The sequence below is a fragment of the Plecotus auritus genome (genome assembly GCF_963455305.1).
Source record: "Plecotus auritus genome assembly, chromosome: 1".
Classification (NCBI taxonomy): Eukaryota; Metazoa; Chordata; class Mammalia; order Chiroptera; family Vespertilionidae; genus Plecotus; species Plecotus auritus.
This window is the reverse complement of record NC_137770.1, coordinates 143,514,953-143,536,409: the sequence shown is the minus strand read 5'-3', so window position 1 is coordinate 143,536,409 and position 21,457 is coordinate 143,514,953. Positions and strand designations below refer to the sequence as shown.

At 40.3% G+C, this 21,457-nt stretch overlaps 1 protein-coding gene across 1 annotated transcript in view; it reads left to right on the top strand.

Moving 5' to 3' along the window:
* SPAG6 (sperm associated antigen 6) overlaps positions 1 to 21,457 on the top strand; it is a gene marked incomplete at both ends in the record, with an annotated part of 74,478 nt that overhangs the window by 20,402 nt on the left and 32,619 nt on the right. The window contains 1 exon segment of the mRNA XM_080654707.1: positions 3,908 to 4,056. Within this exon segment, the coding sequence (XP_080510833.1) occupies positions 3,908 to 4,056 (149 nt within the window).

The following is a 21,457-nucleotide window of genomic DNA, read 5'->3' as shown; positions in this document are numbered from 1 at the left end:
AATGGACAGGTAGATAAGAAAAAAATTTCTTTTTATGTTATATATACTTTTCCCCCCTGTCTTCCCTTTCCTCCCTTTACCCCTTTTGTCTCTCAGTGTCTCTTGTATCATTATCTGTATTTTTATGACAAACCTGTAATTAAATAACAAAGTTTCCATCCATGCTGTGTAAGAGATAAAATCATGTCCCTAGGGACTTAATGATGATAAACCATTAAGAGAAAATTTAAGGATTAGAAATTAGGGGCAGTATTTTCCCTAAAGAATGATCTTATTCAAACAAAGATATTTATTTATTATTGAATTTATTTGGGTTACATTGGTTAATAAAATTACATAGGTTTCAAGTGTACAATTCTATAATACATCATCTGTATAATGTGTGTTTACCATCCAAAGTCTAATCTTCTTCCATCATCATTTATTCCCCGTTTACCCTCATTTACCTGCCCCCACCCTCTAAACGGATATTTTAAATGGAAATTTTAGCTTTTACTTGTATAGGTTCAGAGATTTAAATTTTTTTCAAAATCCTCATTGTGCTACTGTTCGGACTAAGGAATATAGGGTAAGTATGATAGAGCAGAAGTTCCATGCAGGAGTCTAACTTGGATAATGAATACAGGAATAGAAAGAGAGGAATTGTGTGTCATTTTGTTGACATTATTTTTCTTAGTCCAGATGCAATAGAAAAATGGAGGAGAAAGTAGAAAATTCCTTTGAGTATATGGACAAGTAAAATACATTTTGGGGGTAAAATATTTTACTGCTAAAATTGCAAACTGAAATTTTCCAAAATTGGAGGCTTTTGGTATATTTGCTAAATACTGTAAGTAATAATAAACACATAATTAAATTAAATATTATAGACTTAAATAGATGAATTCATCAAATTCTTACCATAGAAGTTCAAAGGTCTTGAGATTTTAATTTGAAATATTTAGGTGGAATAATCCAGAGTATATTGATTTTCCAATTATATTTCAAAAGACAATAAGCCACTTCACATAAATTTATCAAGTAAGGAAATAAAGGAAATACCAGAATCATCAGAAAAAAATAACACAAGCCCTAACCGGTTTGGCTCAGTGGATAGAGCATCGGCCTGCGGACTGAAAGGTCCCAGGTTTGATTCCCGTCAAGGTCATGTACCTTGGTTGCGGGCACATCCCCAGTGGGGGGTGTGCAGGAGGCAGCTGATCGATGTTTCTAACTTTCTCTCTCTCTCTCCCTTCTTCTCTGAAATCAATAAAATATATTAAAAAAAATAACATGAACCATAATCATGATTCTTTTATTTTTTAAATTGTGATTCTTTAAAAACTATTCTAAGTATACTTATAGTTTATATTTTTGCATCATTAATATATTTATTATGAAACTTTAAATGTATGTAAACAAATTTAGCTTTTCTTTGCTCTTCTTTTTTAAATGGTGCATATTTATTATAAAAAATTTCAAGTTATATTCAACAACAACAACAACAACCTAATTTAAAAATTGATCACAGGACTTGAATAGACATGTCAACAAAGACATTCACCATTATTAGTGCTAGGGAAATGTAAATCAAAACCACAATGACATACCACTTTATACCTATTAGGATGCCTATTATTTTAAAACAACATGGAAAATAAATGATGGTGAGGATATGGAGAAATCTGAACCCTTGCACTTTGCTGGTTGGAATGTAAAATGGTGCAGCTGCTGTGAAAAACAGTTTAACAGTTTCTAGATGATGGTGATGATTACACATCATTGGAAACTATTCTAGGCATACTTATAGTTTATGTTTTTTGCCTCATTAATATATTCATTATGAAACTTCATACCACTGAATTGTAAACTAAAAATGGTTTATGTGGTAATTTTTATGTTATGTGCATTTTATTACAATTTAAAAAAATGACGTAATAAAGCAAACTACAAAGAAGAGATCGATAAATTGTTTTAGCCCAACTTTCTAGAAATGCTTTGTAATTCTAGTACCCTATTCTGTGCTTTAGACTTTTTTGTATGAGATATTTCCTAAATATCTCTATGGAAAAGGTATAGATAATAATATAAGCAACACTTATGAGCATAGGCATGTTGATTTGTTTAATAGAAGCTATGACCTAGGCATGAGCAGGAGTGCTGTGTGCCTGCAAAGTTAACCAGCCTGTGGTGGTTTAAACTTGAAACTGTGGCCTTGTATTAGATGGTCTAACCAAGCAACTTAGATATAAAAATGATCACTAAATCAAGTGCGAGACTATGAAAAGCCACAGGTCACATCATTAAATGTATCTGAGATAAGCATCATAATTCTCTGTTCATGTTGTTTGGTAATACTATTTATTTTACTTTAATCCTAAATGTTATTGTAAATGTTTTCCTTTTATTCTATTTCAAATGTTTCTGGATGTATCATTATAAAAGAATATTGGTAATATATGCTTTTATAGATCACTAGAATATGTTTTTATAGAAACGATGTAATAACATCGGTTGAATAGCCTGCTGTAAATTACATAAAGTTTAGAAAGTCAAGGGCACTTTGTTCCAGTTTGAACTCCATCATTACCTTTCTTGCAACCTTAGACTAAAACATTATCATTAACATCATTACCTTTCTAGTAACCTTCTAAAACACCATCATAAAGCACAAATAGCCATTGACTATTTTACATATTTTCTAGTAAGGCAAAATTAATATAAAGAGTTGGAATATCCAATAAAATGACCAAAATGCAATTATTATTTGTCTCCCTTTTCCTACCTCCTCAATTTTAATACATATTATTTATTTAGCAACAAGAGGCCCAATGCATGAAATTTGTGCAAGAGTAGGCCTTCCTTCCCCCTGCTGCTGGCACCAGTTTCCCTCCGGCACCTGGGGCCTGGGCCTCCGTAACAGCCCTGGCTTTGTCCAGAAGGTTGTCCAGAAGGACGTCCAGTCTAGTTAGCGTATTATGCTTTTATTATTATAGATTATCAATAAAGACTGTCAAAATTTCTAACCTTTTTCTACCATTTATTTGTTGTGTGACAATTTTTTTAACCTTTCTCAGCCTCAATGTCCTTATCTGTAAAATAGATGTAATAATAAGGCCTACATCATAGGTTTGTTATGAAAGGTTAGTAAATTAATATGGAAAACAAATCTTTAAAACAATGCATGCATACAAGTGCTCCACAAATATAAACTGTTTTTATTATTGTTGTGAGGATGATAAATCTACACTGTAGTCAATCCTAAAATGATATTGTGAGACCTGATAATACAATATACTTTCTTATATCAAAGAATTTATTTTTTGGAGATAATGTCAGAAATATGATCTGCAGCCCTTCATGAATGTGAGGTCCTAGCCAAATGGCCCTCTTTCTCCCTGGCCCTGAGATAGATCCTGATAAAATTTCTGTAATAAACTCTAAGTTCATTTGGAACCAGAGGAAGACCCAACAGTTAGAGAAAAAAAAAAACAAAACCCCAAACAAAATACCACACAAATGAAAGACTTCACTGAGCTGAAATAATCTGAACACAACTCTGAAAGATACAATTCGCAAAGGCTGAGGGTGGCATTATACAATGTGCTTCACAACTTTTCTTTGCATTAGTCCTAGTAGCCTGTCAGGTCAACAAGCTAGTATTTGCAAATCAGGAATTTAAATTCTCTAAACCCAAAGCCGTTCTTATTTCCACACTATGCTGCTTCTTTGATAATTACAGGTTGTATTATTCTGTGTCTTGGCCAATTATATGCTTCTAAATATCTCATTAATTTTTAGTGGCTAATTTTTTGTTTTTGCTGATTTTTCCCCCTTAATTTTTTATTTGCATATACTATGCTAAATTGTAGTTTTGCTTTTTAATTTAAGTTTTGCTGATTTCTGTTTTTTCATGATTTCACTCAAGTGCAATGTCTTTGTTGAGGCCTCTTCAGGACATGGTCCCAGCAGTTCAACAGACTGCTACTTTGGCTCTTGGGAGACTGGCTAATTATAATGATGACCTAGCTGCAGAAGCAGTTGTCAAGGGTGACATTCTTTCTTATTTATTCACTAGTAGCCCCGTGCACGAATCCGTGCACCAGTAGCTCTCTGCGGGGCCTGGCCACTCCGCGCCCACTGCCCAGAGGCTCTCCACGGCCCAGAGGCCCATCCATGGCTGGGAAATGCATACGACTTCCCTCCCTGTTCTCAGGAACTCTGATAAAGGGCTTCCTTCCTCTTTCTTGGCCAGCTTTCACCCCTGTGCCTCTGCCACCAGCCCCACCTGTCACACTATCCTCCACCCCCTGGCCACCCAGACTTGACCTTGCCTGGGTGTCAGGGGCCACTAGACTGCTCAGCTCGCCGGTTCCTTCTCTTCTTATGCAAGCGTTCTGCGCCCTGGCCTGGCCAAAGGCCCATCCGCGGCCAGGCACGGAATGCTTGCCTCATCGCCACGGTGATAAAGTAAGCATTCCGCCAGGCCGCTCACACTGCCCGCTCTCAGCGGCCACCCCGCTGAGACTGGGGGACTCCAGCGGGGATGAGAGGACCAGGCGCCGCCATCTTGTGGCTATGGGTGCCGCCACCTTTGTGATGGAGTGATGGTTAATTTGCATATTACCCTTTTATTAGATAGGATTGGCAGGACAGAATGTAAGAATTTTTAAAAAGTTATGTTTTTGACTTAAAAAATTTGATAGTTTGAGTACATTTGCAAGCTTGTAGGCATTAGAATTAAGATGTTAATACACATTCAATTTTTTGAACTGAACATAATAATATCTTTAGGGCATTCTACTTTGAGGCTATATGCAGCTTTTTTTCCCATTGTTAATATAAAGAGAAAACAGATTTTAAAAATGTAATGGGATTACACATAAAGCAATATTTCTGTGTATGGGAGTATTAAAATTATAGGATCAGTCTTAGGTATATAAAGTCAAACAAAAAGTTGTTTACAGAAATCTTTATATACAGGTGAAATTCGGTTAATGGCAACTGTAAGAAATTGCTTTAAAGCAATAGAGAGAGAGCTCTAGCCAGTCTGGCTCAGTGGATAGAGTGTCGGCCTGCCGACTGAAGGGTCTCAGGTGATCGGTTGCAAGCTCCTCCCTGCTCAGGCCCTGGTTGGGGCTCGTGCAGGAGGCAAACAATCTATGTGTTTCTCTCACATCAATATTTCTCTCTGTCTTTCCCTCTCTCTTCCACTCTCTCTAAAATCAATGGAAAAATATCCTTGGGTGAGGTTAAAAATAAATAAATAAATAAATATATATATATATATATATATATATATATATATATATAGTAAAGCAAGGGGGGGAGAAGCATTCACAAGGAAGGAGAATGTGTTTAATGTAAGGTTTGGTAAAGCATTTTTACCAAGTATGCAAACATGTCAGGCCTTCTAAGGGCATTTAAGAGTGCCCTACTACTATATTTCTGTACAGCACCACATAATAATAGTTCAGGAAAGACCTTCCTATAGGTAGGGTCTTGCACTGTTCATTCCATTCTGTTAGTTTACTATAACCTAGGAACGTATCTTTCTTGACATATTTTTAAGATTACATTCCTATTTGTGTCACCAAATGACAAACAATCCAATTAAAAATTGGCAAAAGACTTGAATAGACCTTTATCCAAAGAAAACAGACACATGGTCAACAAACATGAAAAGATGCTCAACAGCACTAGTCCTTAGGAAATGCAAATCAAAACCATAGTGAGCTAGCACATTACCTATTAGGATGGCCATAATAAAAAAGGAAAATAACAAGTGTTAGTGAAGATGTGGAGAAATTGGACCCCTCATACATTGTTGGTAGGTGTGTAAAATGGTGCAGCTGCTTACAACAGCTTGACAATTCCTCAGTAAATTAAATATAATTACTATGTAACTCAGCAATTCTACTCAATAATTATATTTCCAAAAGAATTGAAAATGAGTGTTCAAAGAAAACTTGTACAAAATGTTCATAGCAGCATTATTCACAATGGCCAAAAGAATGACTGGATAAACAAAATGTTATATATCCATACAGTGGAATATCATCAGTCATAAAAAGGATCAAGTACTGATATATGTTACAACATGGATGAACCTTAAAAAACTTTGCTGAGAGAAAGAAGCCAGTCTTAAAGGCTACATATTATATTATTTCATTTATATGAACTATCCAGATTATGCAAACCCATAGAGACAGAAACAGACTAGTGGTTGTCAAGGACTCCAGGAGAGAGGAATGAGGACTGCTTAACACATATGTGGTTCTTGTTGGGGTGATAAAAATATTCTGGAACTAGAAAGATGGTTGCACCACATTGTGAATGCACTAAATGCCACTGAACTGTATACTTGAAAATGGTAAATTTTATATTATGTGTATTTTACCAGAGTTTTTAAAACTAAACACAAATCCTAATTGTTGAAAAATTTTCTCTTATTTTTATAAATAAGAGAGTCATTTACTAATGACTATTTTATCTCTTCAAGGAGTCACAGAAATTTTATTTTTCTTGTAGGTATTTCTTCTATTATCAAATACTGTTGGAGATTCTTTTTCCTGGACTCTTAATCATTCTTTTGAGGGTAGAGTATATATTTTGGTACCCCACATAGAAGGTTCTTTTTTTTTTAAAGAAAAAAAGATTTTAAATATAATAATATTACCAAAACTGTACTAATCTAGATATATATATATATATAAAGGCAGTGACTGTAACGACCAAAGGCTCAACGGAACACTGGAAGTCAGTCCTGCGGCACTGACTGCTGCTGCTGCAGGTGTGGCAACCCAGCACTGACTGCTGAGGGGGCTGCGGATCAGGCCCAGAGAGAGGCCTGGAGAGAGAAGCAGGGTCTGATCCATAGCCTCCGTGGCAGCTGTTGATCAGCCCTTGCCTCTCTCTTTCTCTCTGGGCCTGGCCAGCAGTGTGCCTCTCTTTCTCTTCGGGCCTCTGCGGGGGCTGCTGATCAGCCCTGCCTCTCTGATCAGGCCCAGAGATAGGCCCGGAGACGCTGACTGGCATAGAAACCGACCATTCAGAACCAAATCTGGGTGAACTGCAAGGAGCCAATGGTTGCATAGGAGGCAGAGCTTTTGACGCTGAGTGGCATAGAAACTGACCAATCAGAACCTAATCTGGGTGAACTGCGAAGGCAGAACCTAAGGTGGGAGCTGAGGAGGGGGTTTTAAGGCAGTTGGGGGCAAGATCAGGCTGGTAGGGGAGGGCAGTTAGGGGTGATCAGGCAGGCAGAGGCAATTGGGGTGAGATCAGGCTGGCAGAGGAGAGCAGTTGGGGGCGAGATCAGGCCAGCAGGGGAGGGCAGTTAGGGCCGATCAGGCAGGCAGGCAGAGGGCTTAGGGTCAATCAGGCAGGCAGGCAGAGGCAGTTAGGGGTGATCAGGCAGGCAGGCAGGCAGGTGAGCAGTTAGGAGCCAGTGGTCCCAGATTGCGAGAGGGATGTCCGACTGCTGGTCCCACAGGGATCAGGCCTAAACTGGCAGTCGGACATCCCCCAGGGGGTCCCTGATTGGAGAAGGTGCAGGCTGGGCTGAGGGAAACCCCCCGTACACAAATTTTGTTCCCCGAGCCACTAGTATCCTATATAATAAAGAGGTAATATGCAAATTGTCCATCACACCCTAGCACAAGATGGCTTCCCCCATGTGGTCACCAGATGGCCGGCAGGGGAGGGCAGTTGTGGGCAATGAGGCCAGCAGGGGAGGGTAGTCGAGGGTGACCAGGCCAGCAAGGGAGGGCAGTTGGGAGTGACTGGGCCTGCAGGGGAGGGAGGGCAGTTGGGGGGACCAGGCCTGCAGGGGAGGGCAGTTGGGGGCAACCAGGCCTGCAGGGAAGGGTGATTGGGGGCAACCAGGCCTACAGGGGAGGGCAGTTGGAGGGGACCAGGCCTGCAGGGAGGGCAGTTGGGGGTGACCAGGCCTGCAGGGGAGGGCAGTTAGGGGCACCAGACCAGCAGGGGAGGGAAGTTGGGGGTAACTAGGCCTGCAGGGGAGGGCAGTTAGGGGTGACCAGGCAGGCAGGCAGGCGAGCAGTTGGGAGCCAACAGTACTGGATTGTAAGAGGGATGTCTGACTGCCAGTTTAGGCCCGATCCCTGTGGGGATCGGGCAGTCGGACATAACCCGAGGGGTCCCAGATTGGAGAGGGTGCAGGCTGGGCTGAGGGACCCCCCCAACCCCAGTGCACAAATATCGTGCACCGGGCCTCTAGTAGTATAATATTACAAAAGTGGTAGGAAATATTAAAATATTGCAAATAACAGGATCACTTCTATTATATTCTAAACTAGTTTTTTCCTCTGGCTCTATTTTTGTTCATCAGTTTATGTTGTTCATTATATTCCTTAATGAGTAAGATCATGTAGTACTTATCTTTCTCCAACTGGCTTATTTCGCTTAGCATAATCCTCTCTAGTTCCTTCCATGCTGTTCAAATGGTAAGAATTCCTTCTTTTTTACAGCAGTGTATTATTTCATTGTGTAGCTGTACCACCGTTTTTGTTTTTTAAATAAATCTTTATTCAGATTATTACAATTGTTTCTCCTTTTTCTCCCCATAGCTCCCCTCCACCCGGTTCGCACTCCACCTTCTGCCCTTACCTCCCCACCACTGTCCTCATCCATAGGTGTATGATTTTTGTCCAGTCTCTTCCTGAATCCCCCCAATTTCCCTTTCCCCCTGAGAATTATCAGTCCACTCCCTTTCTATGCCCCTGATTCTATTATATTCACCAGATTATTCTGTTCCTCAGGTTTTTAATTCACTTGATTTTTAGGTTCACTTGTTGATAGATATGTATTTGTTGTTCATGATTTTTATCTTTACTTTTTTCTTCTTCCTCTTCTTTAAGAATACCTTTCAGCATTTCATATAATACTGGTTTGGTGGTGATGAACTCCTTTAGCTTTTTCTTATCTGTGAAGCACTTTATTTGCCCTTCAATTCTGAATGATAGCTTTGCTGGGTAGAGTAATCTTGGTTGTAGGTTCTTGCTATTCATCACTTTGAAAAATTTCTTGCCACTCCCGTCTGGCCTGCATAGTTTCTGTTGAGAAATCAGCTGACAATCGTATGGGTGCTCCCTTGTAGGTAACTAACTGTTTTTCTCTTGCTGCTTTTAATATTCTCTCTTTGTCTTTTGCTCTTGGCATTTTAATTATGATGTGTCTTGGTGTAGTCCTCTTTGGATTCCTTTTGTTTGGGGTTCTGTGGGCTTCCTGGACTTGTAAGTCTATTTCTTTCACCAGGTGGGGGAAGTTTTCAGTCATTACTTCTTCAAATAGGTTTTCAGTATCTTGCTCTCTCTCTTTTTCTGGCACCCCCATAATTTTAATGTTGGTATGCTTGAAGTTGTCCCAGAGTCTTCTTACATTATCTTCAACTTTTTGGATTTTTTTTTTCTTTTTGCTTTTTCGGTTGAGTGTTTTTTGCTTCTTTGTATTTCAATTCTTTGACTTGATTATTGTGTTCCTCTAGTCTGTTGTTGGGTCTCTGTATAATATTTTTTATTTCAGTCAGTGTATGTTTAATTTCTAGTTGGTCCTTTTTTATATCTTCGAGGGTCTCGTTATATTTATCGGCCTTTTCTAGGATATTCTTGAAAAGCCTTATAACCGTGGTTTTGAATTCTATATCCAGTCATTTGTTTTCCTCAATTTCTTTCGTTTGTGATCTGTTTCTTTGACGCCGCATTTTCACTGCTTCCCTGAGTTGGTAGGGTAAATTTGTGTGCTAGGTTTCCTATATGGCCCAGTGGGTCTGCCTCCCCAGTTAACCTGAGGTGGACACTCTTGGTGTACCCCTTTGTGGACTGTGTGTACAGCCTTGTTGTAATTAAGTCTTGATTGTTGTTGGTATCACTTGGGAGGAATTGACCTCCAGGCCAGTTGGCTGTAAGGATCAGCTACGTCTACGCTGGGAGAAGTTCAGTGCTGGAGACAGGTTTATAGGATTAGACTTGCCAAATTGCAATAGCCTCTGTGCTCAGCTTGGATGGGGTGGAGTCTCAGGGCGGAGCAGACAGTCTTGGCTTCCCCTCAGCCTTGCCCTTGCGCGCACGCGTAGATCTCTGCCTTCCCCAGCTCCCGAGTCTCTGCCCGAGAGTCCAGACTCCCCCCACAAGAGCGTGGGTCCCCAGGGGCTCGCCTGGAACCAGGGTTCAGTGCAGTCAGAACTGGGGCCCAGTGCAGTCAGGAGCCTCTGACTCCCTTCCACTAGGGAAAGCCTGTGGCAACCTCCACTGCCTTTGCGCGCACTGGCACGCGCGCACCTTCAGACCTCTGCCTTCCCTGGCTCCTGAGTCTCCGCCTGAGAGTCCAGACTCCCCCCACAAGAGTGTGGGTCCCCAGAGGCTCGCCTGGAACCGGGGTTCAGTGCAGTCAGAACTGGGGCCCAGTGCAGTCAGGAGCCTCTGACTCCCTTCCACTAGGGAAAGCCTGTGGCAACCTCCGCTGCCTTTGTGCGCTCTGGCACGCGCGCGCCTTCAGTCCTCAGCCTTCCCCGGTTCCTGAGTCTCCGCCCGAGAGTCCAGACTCCCCCCACAAGAGTGTGGGTCCCCAGGGGCTCACCTGGAACCGGGGTTCAGTGCAGTCAGAACTGGAGCCCAGTGCAGTCAGGAGCCTCTGACTCCCTTCCACTAAGAAAAGCCTGTGGCAACCTCCACAGCCTTTGTGCGCACTGGCACATGTGCTCCTTCAGACCTCTGCCTTCCCTGGCTCTGGAGTCTCACCCCGAGAGTCCAGACTCCCCCCGTAAGAGCGTGGGTCCCCAGGGGCTCGCCTGGAACTGGGGTTCAGTGCAGTCAGGACTGGGGTTCAGTGCGGCCGGAGGCTTCCTTCCCCCTTCCGCCAGAGAAAGTCAGCCAGGCTCTCAGCCACCCTTCCTCTCTGTGCGCACAAAGACCCTTTGCCGTACCTCCAATTCTCTGTGAGCTTTTCTCTTTCCTTCTAGTTGTAGAATTTTCACTCAGCCAGCTTTCCTGTGGTTCTGGATGGTGTCCGTTCTGTCTTTTAGTTGTAGTTTTGAAATTGTTGTGCAAGGCAGCAGTTTAGGTGCTTACCTATGCCGCCATCTTGGTTTCTCCCCATTTTAAATTTTTTGAGGAAACTCCATATTGTTTTCAGAGTGGCTGCAGCAGTCTGCATTCCCACCACCAGTGCAAGAGGGTTCCTTTTTCTCCACATCCTCTCCAGAACTTGTCATTTGTTGATTTGTTGAAGATAGCCATTCTGACAGGTGTGAGAGGGTACCTCATTGTCATTTTGACTTGCATCTCTCAGGTGATTGGTGACTTTGAGCATGTTTTCATATATCTCTTGGCCTTCTGTATGTCCTCTTTTGAAAAGTGTCTATTTAGGTCCTTTGCCCATTTTTTGATTTGGTTGTTTATCTTTCTTTTGTTAAGTTTTATGAGTTCCCTGTAAATTTTGGAGATTAAGCCCTTATCAAAGATAACAGTGGGCTTTCTTGTTGTTTTGTTGATGGTTTCTTTTGCTGTGCAGAAGCTTTTTATTTTGATCTAGTCCCATTTATTTATTTTTTAAAATATATTTTATTGATTTTTTTACAGAGAGGAAGGGAGAGGGATAGAGAGTTAGAAACATCGATGAGAGAGAAATATTGATCAGATGCCTCCTGCACACTCCCTGCTGGGTATGTGCCTGCAACCAAGGTACATGCCCTTGATTGGAATCGAACCTGGGACCCTTCAATCCGCAGGCCGATGCTCTACCCACTGAGCCAAACCGGTTAGGGCTAGTCCCATTTATTTATATTTTCCTTAGTTTCCATTGTCCTAGGAGCCATATCTGTAAAGATATTGCTACAACGTATGTCCAATATTTTGCTGCTTATGGATTCTTCTAAGATTTTTATGGTTTCCCATCTTATGTTTAAGTCCTTTATCAATTTTGAGTTTATTTTTGTGTATGGTGTAAATTGGTGGTCTAGTTTCATTTTTTGCATGTATCTGTCCAATTTTCCAAACACCATTTATTGAAGACTGTCTTGACTCCATTGTATGCTCTTGCCTCCTTTGTCAAATATCGCGTTTCCCCGAAAATAAGACATCCTCCTAAAATAAGACCTACTTACAGGTTTCCTTCTGAGTGAAATATAAGGCATCCCCCAAAAATAAGGCCCCAGGCTCTGTCTCAGAATGAAAATTAATTTACCGTAAACTGGTCGCTAGGGCCGCCCCGACTGGCATCTAGCAACCAGTGATGTTATGCGGAGTCCTGACGTCACTGCTGTGTGGAGGCAGAGCGGCGGTCGGAGTGAGCGGTGAGCGCAGGGCGGGAGAGAGGAGGAGACTTTCGCAGATGCGTGTAGAAGAACAGGAGGATTAGAGCGGACGGGACTCGGCGAAGGTGGTGAGTGCTGGTCTGTCTCTGGTGACACTACCTGATGCTCGCAGCAACCTTCATGATGACTGAAGGTTCTCAGTCAGTGGCAGTCCCTGCTCCAGCCCAGATCCAGGCCCCAGCAAGCCCAGTGACAGTCCCCAGGCAGGCCCCAGGGGGTAAATGTCTGATAAAGGGGTAGAGGGGATGTCTGGTGAAGGTGTTCAGTGGCACAGGGGTAGGGGGAGGGGGATCACTTAAAATGACACAGGAGGATCAGAGGGGACAATCAAAATGACACAGGAGGATCAAAAGGGGTTACTAAAATGGTAATCCCCCCTCTGATTCTCCTGTGCCATTTTGATTCCCCCCTCTGTTTCCCCCTGTGTCATTTTGAGTGATCCCCCTCCCCCCACCTTGATACCCCAATTCCTTTTTTTTTTTACCCCTAGAAATGAGCGCAAAAAGAAAAAGCTACTCTGTGGAGTACAAGAAAGGAATCGTGGAAGACTCTTGGGGCCAAAATCTTACTGCTTTCTGCAAAGAGAAGATGTTGAGTATCCGATTGGTCCAAAAATGGCGAGCAGAGTATGGTAACCTCATTGAACAAGTGGACAAGGGAAATGCTAAAAAGCGCAAGTGTGGATCAGGTCGGCAACCATTATTTTCCGAGCTGGAAGACCTGATCTGTGAATGGGTTGTTGACAGGAGAGCAAAGGCTTTGGTTGTGAATAGGGCTCAGATTCAAGAATTTGCCCTTGCAATGGCACCACAGTTTGACATAGCCCCCGAAGACTTCAAAGCATCACGACACTGGCTGGATAATTTCCTTCAGCGAAGTGAACTGTCTTTAAGAAGATCTACAACATAGTTTAGGTTGGAAGATACTGAAGTTATTAAGCGAGCACTTGCATTCAAGTCCTTTATTGATGATGCTGACTTCTCTAAATACAATCTTTCCAACATGATTGCTATGGATGAAACTGCAGTGTTTATGGGCCAATCATCTCAAACAACAATTGAACAGCGGGGTGCCTCCTTAGCGTACATTCCCTCCACTGCTTACGAAAGTGCACGTGTTTCCTGTATTTTGGCAATTCGTCTGGATGGCACTAAAATCCCACCTTTAATCATTTCTAAGGGCAAGAAGGAAAAGATTGAACGTGTTTTGGGCATTTTTATTCTTGAAACTGAAAAAGCCTGGGCCACACAAGCAGTTATAAGGAAGTGGATCGATTTAATGCTGCCGCTTGTTATGCGAGGGAGCCAAAGAGGTCTGCTAGTCTGGGATGCAGCCAGCACTCACCGCGCTAAAGACATGAAGACATTTCTTCACGAAAGAAAAATAGATCAGATAATGATTCCCGCAGGAATGACGGCCTATCTCCAGATTCTTGATATTGCAATAAACAAGCCATTCAAAGACAATTTGCGCATGGAAATTAAAGACTACATTGAAAATAGAATGGAGAGAAATCAGCGTGGAAACTTTGTGAAACCTAAACTGCAAGAAGTTGTGACTTGGGTGAAGAATTCATGGGAGAAAATCACTGACAGTTGCATTGCAAATGCACTGCGAGCAGGCTACCTTGACAAGAAGTACTCATTTAAAGACAGTGCTATTGCTAAACATGAGAGATTTGGTCCACTGATTCTGAAAGAAATGGAGTCACAAGAAATTCACCAGGAAATTCAGGAATTGGATTGTTATGATGATGTTCCAGAAGATGATGACATGATTGTCATTGAATAAATGAGTAAATTCTTGATACTGTAGGATTCACAGTTTGTCTGGTTTGTGTTGACAACTACCGTACTACCGTACCGTATACAGGTAATAAATTTCCTTTATTTTCATTTAACAATAAATGTGTACCGTATTCTTCTTCATGGAAAAATAAGACATCCCCTGAAAATAAGACCTAGTGCGTCTTTGGGGGCAAAAATTAATATAAGACACTGTCTTATTTTCGGGGAAACACGGTATTAACTGAACATAATGGCTTGGGTTCTCTCTTCTATTCCATTTATCTATATGTCTGTTCTTGTGCCAGTACCAGGCAGTTTTGAGAACAGTGGCTCTGTAATATAGCTTGGTATCTGGTATTGTGATACCTCCAACTTTGTTCTTCTTTCTCAGGATTGCTGTGGCTATTCGGGTTCCTTTTTTATTCCAGATGAATTTTTGGAGAGTTTGTTCTAGGTCTGTGAAATATGCTATTGGTATTTTAATGGGGATTACATTAAATCTGTAGATTGCTTTGGGTAGTATGGACATTTTAATGATGTTGATTCTAATAACCCATGAACACGATATATTCTTCCATTTGTTTATGTCTTCCTCTATCTCTTTTTCAATGTCCTGTAATTTTCCAAGTACTGTTCTTTTACCTCCTTAGTTAAGTTTATTCTTAGGTATCTTAATTTTTTTGGTGCAATGGTAAATGGAATTGTTTTTGTTGTTTCTCTTTCTGTGAGTTAATTATTGGTATATAAAAAAAGCAATAGATTTCTGGGTGTTAATTTTGTATCCTGCTACATTGCTGAATTCATTTATTAAGTCTAGCAGTTTTTTGATGGAGTCTTCAGGGTTTTCTATGTACAATATCATGTCATCTGCGAATAATGACAGTTTTACTTCTTCTTTTCCAATTTGGATGCCTTTTATTTCTTCTTCTTGTCTGATCACTAGCACTTCTGGTACTATGTTGAACAGTAGTCGTGTAAGTGGGCATCCCTGTCTTGTTCCTGTTGTTAGGGGAAATGTTTTTAGTTTTTGCTCATTGAGTATGATATTGGCTGTATGTTTGTCATATATAGCCTTTATCATGTTGAGATATGCTCCCTCTACTCCCACTTTGCTGAGAGTTTTTATCAAAAATGGGTGTTGGATTTTGTCTAATATTTTCTCTGCATCTATTGATATGATCATATGATTTTTGTCTTTCTGTTTGTCTATGTGATGTATCACATTTATTGATTTGCGAATATTGTACCAGCCTTGCATCCCCGGAACAAATCCCACTTGATCATGGTGTATGATCTTTTTAATATATTTCTGGATGTGATTTGCTAATATTTTGTTGAGGATTTTAGCATCTATATTCATTAGGCATATTGGCCTATACTTCTCTTTCTTTGTAGTGTCTTTATCTGGTTTTGAAATTAGGATAATGCTGGTCTCACAAAAATAATTTGGAAGTGTTCCTTCCTCTTGGATTTTCTGAAATAGTTTGAGGAGTATAGGTGTTAGTTCTTCTTTGAATGTTTGGTAAAATTCTCCTGTGAAGCCATCTGGACCTGGGCTTTTGTTTGGTGGGAGTTTTTTGATTTCTGCTTCTATTTCATCAGTTGTTATTGGCCTATTCAGGTTTTCTGATTCCTCCTGATTCAGTTTTGGGAGATTATATTTTTCTAGGAATTTGTCTATTTCATCCACGTTGTCCAGCTTGCTGGCATATAGTTGTTCATTTTCTTACAATCCTTTGTATTTTTGTGGTGTCAGTAGTTATTTCTCCACTTTTGTTTCTGATTTAATTTATTTGTGTCCTCTCTCTTTGTTTCTTGATGGGTCTGGCTAATGGTTTATCAATTTTGTTTATACTTTCAAAGAACCAGCTCTTGGTTTCATTGATTTTTGGATTTTTTTAGTCTCTTTGTTATTTATTTCTGCTCTAATCTTTATTATTTCCTTCCTTCTACTTACTCTGGGCTTTTCTTGTTGTTCTCTTTCTAGTTCTTTAAATTGTAGGGTTAGTTTATTGCTGATTTTCCTTTTCCTTTTTTTTTTTTTTTGAGGTATGCCTATAGTGCTGTGAATTTCCCTCTCAGGACTGCTTTTGCTGTGTCCCAGAGATTTTGGGTTCTTGTGTGTTATTTTCATTTGTTTCTAGGAAATTTTTTATTTCTTTGTTAATCTCATTGGTAACTCATTCATTGTTTAATAACATGCTATTTAGCCTCCATGTGTTTTTAAAATTTGGTGGTGTTTTTACTGTATTTTATTTCTAATTTCATTTCACTGTCATCTGAGAAGATACTTGATGTGATTTCAGTCTTCTTGAACTTGTAGAGACTTGTTTTGTGTCCTAACATGTGGTCTATCTTTGTGAATGATGCATGTGCACTTGAGAAGAATGTATATTCTGCTGCGTTGAGGTGATATCTATACTAATAAAAAGGTAATATGCTAATTAGACCAGACATCTTCTGGACGTCCCTTTGGACAAAGCCACGGTGGCGGGGGCCAAGGCAGAGGGGTTAGGGGCAATCAGGCTGGCAGGGGAGGGCAGTTAGGGGAGATCAGGCCAGCAGGGGAGCAGTTAGGGGCATCAGGCTGGCAGGCAGAGGTGGTTAGGGGTGATCAGGCAAGCAGGCATGTGATTGGTTAGGAGCCAGCAGTCCCGGATTGCGAGAGGGATGTCCTACTGCTGGTTTAGATCTGATCCCTGTGGGTCTAAACCGGCAGTCAGACATCCTCTTGAGGGGTCCTGAATTGGAGAGGGTGCAGGCTGGGCTGTGGGACCCTCCCCCCTTCCCCATGCACGAATTTCATGCACTGGTCCTCTAGTGTTCTATAAATGTCAATTAAATCCATCTGATCCAGTAAGTCCTTTAGAGTCTCTGTGTCTCTGTTTCCTTGTTAAGTTTTTGTCTAGAAGATCTACCTAGTGAAGTCAGAGGGGTGTTAAAGTTCCCTACTATGACTGTATTGTTCTTAATCTATCTCTCTGTTAAAGTCCTCTAGAAGTTTTTTAAAAAATATATTTAGGTGCTCCTATATTGGGTGCATATATGTTTACCAGGGTTATATTCTCTTGTTGGATAGATCCTTTCAATATTATGTAGTGACCTTTGTTGTCTGTTGTGATGGCCTTCATTTTAAAGTCTATTTTGTCAGATATGAGTATTGCTACTCCAGCTTTTTTTTTTTCTTTTCCATTTGCATGGAAATTTTTTTCCCATCCCTTCACTTTCATCCTGTGTGTGTCTTTTGTTCTGAGGTGGGTCTCTTGTGGATAGCATATCGTTGGGTCATGTTTTTGTATCAATTCAGCTACCCTACGCCTTTTGATTGGAATATTTAATCCATTTACATTTAGGGTTATTATTGATAGGTACTTATTTATTGCCATTTTAATTCTGTATGGATAGGTTTCTCTCCCTGTTTCTTCTTCTCATTACAGCAGTCCCTTTAGCATTTCTTGTAATGCTGGCTTGGTGGTTCGTTTAGCCTTTTTTGCCTGGGAAGCTCTTTATTTGACTGTCTATCATGAATGATAGCCTTGCTGGATATAGTAATCTTGGTCACAGATCTTTGCTTTCTATTAACTTGAGTACTTCATACCATCCCCTTTTGGCCTATAGAGTTTCTGATGAGAAATCAGGTGTCAACCGTATGGGAACTCCTTTGTAAGAAACAGTTTTCTTTTCTCTTGCCTGCCTTTAAAGTTCTCTCTTTGTCTTTAATATTTGGCATTTTAATTATGATGTGTCTGGGTGTGGGCCTGTTTGGGTTCTTCTTGCTTGGGGTTCTCTGTGCCTCCTGAACTTGTGTGACTTTTTCCTTTACCAGATTAGGGAAGATTTCTGCCATTATTTCTTCAAACATGTTCTCTATTCCTTCCTCTCTTCCTGCCTCTTCTGACACCTGCTATTCTAATATTGTTATGTTTCATGTTGTCCCACAGCTTCCTTAAGCTCGCTTCCTGTTTTTTAATTGTTTGGTGTGTTTTTTTGGTTCTCTGATTGAGTGATATTTTCAACTCTGTCTTCTAATTCACTGATTCAATCCACAGCTTCCCCTAATCTGCTGTGTATTCCTTCCAATGTGTTCTTTATTTGTGTTATGTCATTTTTTTAAATCTTAGACTGTTCTTTTTTCATAGTTACTATATATTTTTTCATGTTGTTGAGCATCTTTACCATCATTACTCTGAGCTCTGTTTCAGATAAATTTCTTATCTCCACTTCATTTATCTCTTCTTCTGGAGAATTCTCCAGTTCTTTCATTTGGGGGTTGTTTCTTTGTCTCCTCATTTTGGCTGTCTGGGTTTGTGACTGTGTATTTGTTAGATACTCTACACTTCTCAATCTCTAGTGCAGGACAGTGTTAAAGGCTGTTTCTGACTAATTAGATCAGGCAAAGACTCCCTCTGCCTACAGACTGATAGGATTCCGACTTGAATTGCCTCCCAGGCAATCGTCCTGAGGTATGGAGAGAGTTTTTTTTGTTTTGTTTTGTTTTTCCCCAACAGGGTGGGGCAGTTGCTTCTGCCTGGAGCTAATTGTTATTTTTAATCTCTTAAGTGGCTTCAGGGCAAGGTATTTTCCAATAGGGTGTGTCAACCGTCTTCCCCCCAGGCAAAGCAAATGTCTATGTGGGAAAGATGTCCTCTACTGTGTGAGGGAATAACTCAGCCCAGGAAACTTAGGGTATCTGCCTTCTGAGCTCTATCCCCTGAGTTCCCAGTCCTAGCTTCTGCTCTCACATCTCCAGTCCACTTCACCCTCCCTTTGCCGCAGCACAAGATGGTGGCTCCACAGGGAATTTTGTGTGTTGGCCCTTTAAGAGGGTGCCTGAACTTTCAGACAGCACCCCACTGCTTTTCACAGCTAGATGTTATGTGTGTACCCTCTTCAGTTTGGTGCTCTCTGCTGGGAGGCCCAGCTTGGGGATTAGATCCCAGAGTTCTCAGTGACACCCCCCCCCCCACACACACACACAGCTTAGATATCTCTCTGGGACTTCAGTTGCTGTCTGTGGGTTCCCAGCCAGCCCTTTCGTGCCTCCGCCCCTCCTACCAGTCTCTATGTGGTCTCCACTTTCAGTCCTCATGTATCAGGATTCTCTCCTGCGATTTTTCCATTGATTATTCAGGATGTTTTTCTATATTTTAGTTGTAATTCCAGTTTGTTCCTGGGAGCATGTCCATGTAGCATTCACTTACTCTGCTGCCATTTTTGATCCTCTCTAGAAGGTTCTTACTAGAAGTTTTCTAAGTGTGAATGATGTCCATTAGTTGAAAAGAGACAAAAAATGTATTATTGCAGAAAAGTGATGACAATGTGAAGCATTATTCACAAGCTTCTATCTCCTTCACCTACCAGTCCTTTAATTTATTTCTCACAGGAGATTTGAACTCTCTTTATCAGGTACAAAGTCCTCTGGCTTTGCTTTTGCTTTTTTTTTTTTTTTCTTTAAGGAAATTTCTTTGGTGAGAAATGGGAGAGAAGAGAGGAATGAGGAACTTAGGGAAGCAGAAATTAGGAGAAAGGGGGAATGAGATCAGAAAGTATGATTATAGGCTCTGTAGTTAGTAGTGATATTAATACCCAAGAAATTTTCTGTGAATTTGAAAATTCTACAATATAAAAAGTCAAATTAGCTTAAGGTAATGCTAAGAAATGTACCACCATTATTTTCCCACAATTATGAGAAAATAATCTGTGGAGCACTAGCCAGTACGGTTCAGTTGGTTGAGCATCATTCCATGCACTGAAAGGTCTCAGGTTTGATTCCCAGTCAGGGCACATACCCAGGTTGTGGGTTTGATCCCTGGTTAGGGCCTATGTGGGAGGCAACCAATGTTTCTCTCTCTAAAATCAATAAAAACATTTAAAAAAAATAATCTGTGGGAAGCTACTTTAAAACTCTTCAAATTTTTACAATAAATTAGTAGGTATTTGGTTACTGACATAAAATTAGACTTTACAACGAATAGTTTGATATCTATATATGTTACATTTAAGAAACTAAAGAAATATATAAAATCAAAACATTATTACTAAATAGCATATTTCTTATATCATTAATATACTAGAGACCTGGTGCACAAAATCTGTGCATTTGGGGGGTGCCTCAGCCCAGCCTGTGCCTTCTTGCAGTCTGGGACCCCTGGGGGATGTCTGACCACCGCGGAGGCAGGAGAGGCTCCTGCCACTGCAGCTGCACTCACCAGCTGTGAGCCTGGCTTCTGGCTGAGCGGTGCTCCCCCTGTGGGAGCGCACTGACCACCAGGGGGCAGCTCCTGCATTGAGTGTCTGCCCCCTGGTGGTCAGTGCGCATCATAGCGACTATTCAGTCAATTTGCATATTAGCCTTTTATTACATAGGATACCAGGTTTTGAGATCAATGTTAAAAATATGCTTGGTGTATTTTCTCTCTCATAATTTTTTTGTATTTTAATATTTTAGCCTAAATTAATAGAATGCATTAAAAACAGGTGCTATGGCACTAAGTCACTTTTTAGTAGTCTCTGTAAAGAAATAGACACAATCTAAAGTAGAGGATTAACTGGGTTCTGTAATAAAAGGAAGAGTTAGGAGACCATTACTGTGTCATTATGTGAACCATAAAACCACAGTGAATGTTATAGCTAAATACTGCCTAAACATTTAATTTTCTTAGCTATATAAAGGAAATCATGTTTCAGTTTTATTTTATTTCTTAATCTGATAAAACTTATATATAGAAAATACTTTAAATATGAAGCATTCACATAATGTTAAGTCATTTATATTTACCTTTAAAAAACATTTCTAAAAAGGAATATATAACATGTCCCATTGTTTGGCTAGTTTATTTACCAGGAAAAGTTTTAAAATGTATCATTAATATTTTGCCTTTATATTTATTCAATGATTAATAAGTGCATCTTGAAACCTGGTTGTTATTTCAGGATAACTTAGGACACCAGAAAGATTAGTTAAGGTCATGAAAGGCCTACCAGGCTTAGAGACTGAGGGCAAGTAAAGGAAATGAATTTGTCAGTTGACAGTTTAGTTGCACATGCTAACAATCCAAGAGTTTGTATGGGTCAAACAAATACCTTCAGTGTAATGCAGATACATCAAAATCTCATTAAATAATTAAATAATGAATTTGTGGGATATACAATTTGCAGGAAATATTTTATTTTATAAATGCATGTTTTAGAAGAAAACATTTGAAATGTAATATGACTTGCCTTGTTTTTGTTTAGTTACTGAATGAAAGCAATGGGGAACATAAAAAAAATAAAAATGATGTTGCAGGATGTTTTTCTTTAGTATTTAAAAGCTGTTGAGCTTCATTATATTTTTATTTTTACATTGGTTTTAGTC